This window comes from Oreochromis aureus, linkage group 17 (genome assembly GCF_013358895.1).
Source record: "Oreochromis aureus strain Israel breed Guangdong linkage group 17, ZZ_aureus, whole genome shotgun sequence".
Taxonomy (NCBI): domain Eukaryota; kingdom Metazoa; phylum Chordata; class Actinopteri; order Cichliformes; family Cichlidae; genus Oreochromis; species Oreochromis aureus.
Genome location: NC_052958.1, coordinates 9,784,083 through 9,789,638, shown reverse-complemented (window position 1 = coordinate 9,789,638; position 5,556 = coordinate 9,784,083). Strand labels below are relative to the sequence as shown.

Genomic DNA, 5,556 nt, shown 5'->3' with positions numbered 1-5,556 from the left:
CAGTAAATAAAAAGAAACCGCATGCTGAATTCATCCTCCACAGGGTAAAATCTCTGTATAAGGGTTTGATTTACATTTTCACTTTACGCCTGGACTGCTTTTAACTTTTAACCTTGACTCTCCAACAGGAAGTAAATATTTCCATAGATATGATGTAATTGTGTCTCTGCTGAATAATGCAAATGTTAAAGAAATGAAGGAATACCAGCTGCGTCACAGGAAAATTGTATTTTTATTTAAAATTCTAAGTCATACAGTACATGCCATTGCAAGTTAGAGATCTTTTTTAATTATTGTGCAATTTCTTTCAAACTCTTTTTTTATACCTTTTCTAAAAGTAGTTTGGTCATTTTTTTTAAATGTTTAAAAAGTGCACAACCAAACATGAAAGTTAAGTCTGATTAAAATACAGTTATTCTGTCATGGAAAAAAACTGTAAGTTGTACAAAGTTATTCATGTGGGACAGAGTGTAAATGTTTAAGAACACCAGTGTAGCTGCCAGGTTAAACAAGAAAAAAAAAACAGTAGCCAAAGTATTAGGCTGAGTAGGGTTCAGTTCAGCTCTCAGTGCTAATTATATCAATAGAATTTCACAGGGTTTTGAAACTAAAAAATAATAATAATAATATGAATCTTTGTTAATAAACTAAATAATAAAATAAAGCATCTGTGCAAAGTATGCTTCTAAATTTGTATAGACAAAAAGTAATTTGTCCCCTAAACAGATCAGTCCCAGAGAAGATCATCATGTTTCTAATTCTAAGTCCACAGTGACTGATTCTAATATTTTAATGTTGTTCAAAATATTTTAAGTTCATAGAGCAGAATCATTTCTTTGCAGTTCATTGAAGCATATTACTTCTAATGAGGCAGCATAGGAGGTTAATATCTAGATAATATAGATGATACAGATGATACATATAGGTGACTGACTGCTACAGTATGTTGGTGAACCAGTATGGCCTATATTATATCAATATTATATTAACCCATATATCACTAAGTCACATATTTTGGCCCCCAAAATCCATTTTCAGTCAGGCACTACCTGCGACCCACAATTGTAGCACTTGCAGATAAAAAGCTGAGTTTTGTTTGTGTCGCTTGGACTCAGTTTGCACAGGAAGGCACTCGAGCAAATCAGTGTTTGGGTCATGAAAAAGAAACTGCAACATCTTGTCTCCTCATAATCATTTAGCTACGGATTCCTTTGCTACATATATCACTGGGTTTATATCTACTCTAAGAATTGCCATGCGTTGCTCTGTGATCATGTTAACAAGCTGAGTGGAAGCAGTTTGTTTTGAAATGTTAAGGAATAGAATAAAAAGGTGCGCAATTAACAGATGACTCTATCTTAAAAATACTGACTTTGGAATATTAGTTGACGATACATGTGATTTAGTGAATAAAAGAAAGCTTTACTGGTATTTTAGCATGCAGATAGGACACTTAAAGCATGCTGATGTATATGTGAATAACGTAAGCGATCAAATCCAAAACACATCGGCCATATGTGAAGAACAGGAAATCAGTCACTGCAATCCATACAAAACTGAATCTTCACACTTTCAAAGTCATGAGGACATGTAAAATTTGTTCATGTTACAACTGTATTTTTCATTAAATGGATAAAAACGGCAGTAACTGAATTTACACAGTTGGGGTCCAAAGTTTTGAATTCCTTGCTGTACCGTAAAATATCAGGCAGAGCAGAATAAAAGGACAGGTAACAAGGGTCCACAGCCTTGCGAAACCTCGACTCGTAACTTCCAGAAGTTATTACCTCCACAGAAAATCTTGTTTAACACACCCATCTTCACCTGCCTGAAGAAAATTAAACATATTAAAAAATTGATAGTATTTTATAATACAGACCCCAGCTAAGAGATCAATAACTCTAGAATTTGAAATGGTATGCCCATGTATTTTATCTGAAATGACAATGTTATTATATTAATCTAGAAATAATTAGCAGTAGACCCATTAGAATTAGGGGTAATAATCCAAGTTTTTACAGGGAAGAACAAATTATTATACTGTATATAATTTTAGGTACTGCATAATGATAGTGGTACATGCACAAATGATAATACAAGTAATTTTAAATAATGCACCACTTCCTTAACCTATTATTTACCCATAAGTACTTAGCAGTAGATAAACTAGAATTAGAGCTAATAAGTCAAGTTTTTACAGGAAAGAAGAAATAATTATAATTTTAAGTAGTCTGTTATGTCCAGGTATTTTATTTTTCTCTGAGTTTAACCATCCTGTACTGTAACTATGCTGTACTTTTTGCATTTTTTTCTGGATTATATTCAATTGTCACTTATATTAGCTATAAAAGTAAGAGTACCTTTCCCACTTAGATGAAAAAACTAAAAGTTGCAAATACTGCAGGCCACACAGTTGGCCCATGTGATCTTTTAACAATAGAGTAATCGAGCTGGTGTTTACTTTTTCTTGGAGTCCAACCTAGAAACAAAATATCAATCCTATCACACTAGTATCAGTCCAACACCAATACCAATACTATGTCTATCAGTATTTGGATCGATCCGCCCACTTATACTCTGATGCACACCAATGCAATTCACAATATAAATATAAAAAGTAGAGCATAATTATAGTATAAAATTCGGATCTTTTTTTGTTCACTAAAATACATGGAAACAATACACTACTTAAAATTATTGATTTATATCTCATTTCATGTAAAATACCCAGATGTTGTGCACTATTTAAATTACAAATGCAGTACTTAAAAACATTTTTCTGCTTTCCTGTAAAAAAAAAGTTGAATTATTACCTTCTTATTCAAGTTTGTCTACATGTTATTTCCATTTAAGTCTATTACACCCTTGATCGTGGACTGTATTATAAAGTGCTACCAATATTTTGATATATGGACAAATGTTCATTTTTAGAAGGTGTAACATAGACTCAGATTTTTGTTGTTTACTCGCCTGGTAATAAATAGATGTCCCTTATTAAATTAGAAGGTTTTATTTCTTCCTCACTTAAATATTAGTTTGCAACCATCAAAATTAGAATTAAAGTTGCTTTTTCTTTGGCTCCAGTTGTCCATTGACGTCTCCATTCTCTTCACTTAAATCATGCACATCTTTGGTGCACTTGATTCTCAGCAGGACATTGGACAGCACGTCCTGATACAGACTCAAGCAGATCCACCCGGGCAGGTAGAGCAGGGTGATAAGTCCCATGAAGTTGTGAGGATAGTGGGAGTAATCCCACGAGCAAGCGTTAAACTGCCTCAAGACCAGACCCCACGAGAATTCCCACGTGTAGATGAAGCAGATGTAGATGGGGAGTCGTCGCCAGGTCCCCCAGCCCAGGCTGAAGTGCAGGTAAAGGTAGAGCTTCTCCACCACGAAGCTGCAGCTCCCGTACATCAGGAAAGACCACAGGGACGTGTGACCGCTGAGGGTCCTGTCAGACTTCTCCACCAGGTTGAACAGAGAGGTGAAAAGGACCTCGTCCAGAAAGCCGTGCATCCCGAAGAATAAGAAGCGCGCAAAGCCGGGAAGACCGTGCGGAGGTCTGCCCTCCAGCTGGGGGTCGGCGGAGAATGATGTGCGATACTGTAGATGTGACAGCTCTCTGTGGAACACCTGAGAGAAGTAGAGAGCCAGGATGTAATGCACTACCAGCTGAGTCCCAGAAACCACCCTCACTTGCTCGGCCAAAGTGTTAATGTTCCCGATCAGAATCTGCAGTCCGATGTAGATGGACGGGTAGAAAACAAGATGAAACACCACAGGCCGACCTCGGAAGCACCTCTTCTGTGAGTAGATCTTTTCCAGCGCAAAATGGGTCAGCGAATGCATGATGCAAAGATACGGAGAGGAAAAGCCCATCAGCTTAGGGTCCCGAGAGTGCAAAAGCCCCTGTAAGGATGACAGCAGGACATCCAGAGTCACGCCGTGCATCCCGTAGAAGTAAAGCCGCATCCATCGCGGCAGTCCCCGCGGCGGCTCCGTCGCGTCCCCGGTGTCTGAGCCCGGTTCTTGTTGCTGGCGGAGCTTTCGTGCCAGTTTGAGGCCACCGTCCTGCTCTCCCGAACACACGGGAGCACCGTCTCGCCACCGACCGGCCATGATCACTCTGTGTGGAGAGCTCCAGCTGTCCTCTTCCTGTGCATTGTTTTCTTTTATGTTGTGCTGCAGACGCGCAGTGAGCGAGCTGCGACTAACAGCATCTCCTGCAAGAGTACGGAATGCTGCGTTCACGTGCGCCCCAGAAGAAACAGTTTTCTGAGTACACTTTGACAGGCTTTTAGTTTTCCTGCGTACCATAAATGTGCTGTTTACGCTTACTGTTTCTCATCAAGACGCCCTTTCCGCGGGCTGTACTTGAGGTTTAACTAATTTGTTTAGCGGATTTCCTTCCTGATAAGGCATTTGCAAATCCAACTTTGAAATTACATTGTTTATACATGTTAATTACCCGCCAGTCTTCCCCCTTCCTTTGTGGGCACAGCGATATTTTTCTGCATAGTACATAAATGACAGCTGAATTACAGACCAGAATGAAGCCAGTGGTGGGATGTATGTCCTCGATGTGTGTTCTCTCTGTTGTTACTACACAAATAAAGCATGTACCCACTTATGAAAATATGTCACAGCAGGCCTATATTTGAAAAGGAATGCATTGGTTGCTTTAATTTACAAACTGTTTAAAAGATGTGTGAAAAAATGCACAGGTGTACATTCATATTCACTACAATGCAACACTGAAAATGTCATGAAGAACCCACATTTTCCAATATTTTGCAAGGAAAATGGGAAAAGATTCCAGACATTTATTAAAACACGTACAAACATACATAGAAATACAGTCTATAAGGCAAAAAAGCAAACAAACAAAAAACCCCGAACAAAACAAAAACGGATTTTGTACAATTCCGTTTGGTATGACCACCTTTATTCTTCAACATACCCTGAACTCTCATAGGCAAGGTTCCTTGTAATTTAAGATGCCCCCATTTGTTATGTTTAGGCCTCCTACTTCTTATTTTTGTTTGCCACTTGTTTCAGTTTCCTCAATTTTTGTTAAAGGCCAAAATACAAACAATGCCAAGAAATGGCAGATTTGCAGCTTCTTGCTGGTTCAAAAATACTGTTTTATGTCTGTAAAATGTGTCACTTTTCCAGGTTTATCTAATAAAAATTGTAATAAATTACATGTTTCTGTGACAGACTCCCAGTAAGTTCCTACAGATACAGCTAAGTCCTTTATGTCTAGATAAAACACTGGCTCATCGCTTGACTTTGTTGCTTAATAGTTGATCGATTCACACGTCAGTGTTTAGTGCCTTAAAAAAGCAGTGTCCAGACACAAACTTTGAAAGACCATTAGACCAGGGGTAGGGAACGTTAGTCCTCGAGAGTCGGTGTCCTGCAGGTTTTAGATCTCACCCTGGGTCACTACACCTGAATCAAATGATTAGTTCATTACCAGGCCTCTGGAGAACTTCAAGACATGTTGAGGAGCTAATTTAGCCATTTAAATCAGCTGTGTTGGATCAAGGA

The 5,556-nt window shown here is 38.4% G+C and overlaps 1 protein-coding gene across 1 annotated transcript; it reads right to left on the bottom strand.

Annotated features, from left to right (window-relative positions):
• Positions 1-219: 219 nt before the first annotated feature.
• On the bottom strand, positions 220-4,208 carry LOC116309823 (transmembrane protein 229A). Its single transcript, XM_039600687.1, has one exon. It carries the CDS (start codon positions 4,120-4,122, stop codon positions 3,058-3,060), a length of 1,065 nt encoding a protein of 354 aa, XP_039456621.1. The 5' UTR covers positions 4,123-4,208; the 3' UTR covers positions 220-3,057.
• Positions 4,209-5,556: the final 1,348 nt, after the last annotated feature.

Excerpts from the sequence above, each read along its gene's own strand:
- LOC116309823 (XM_039600687.1), bottom strand. The coding sequence starts at position 4,122 with ATGGCCGGTCGGTGGCGAGACGGTGCTCCCGTGTGTTCGGGAGAGCAG.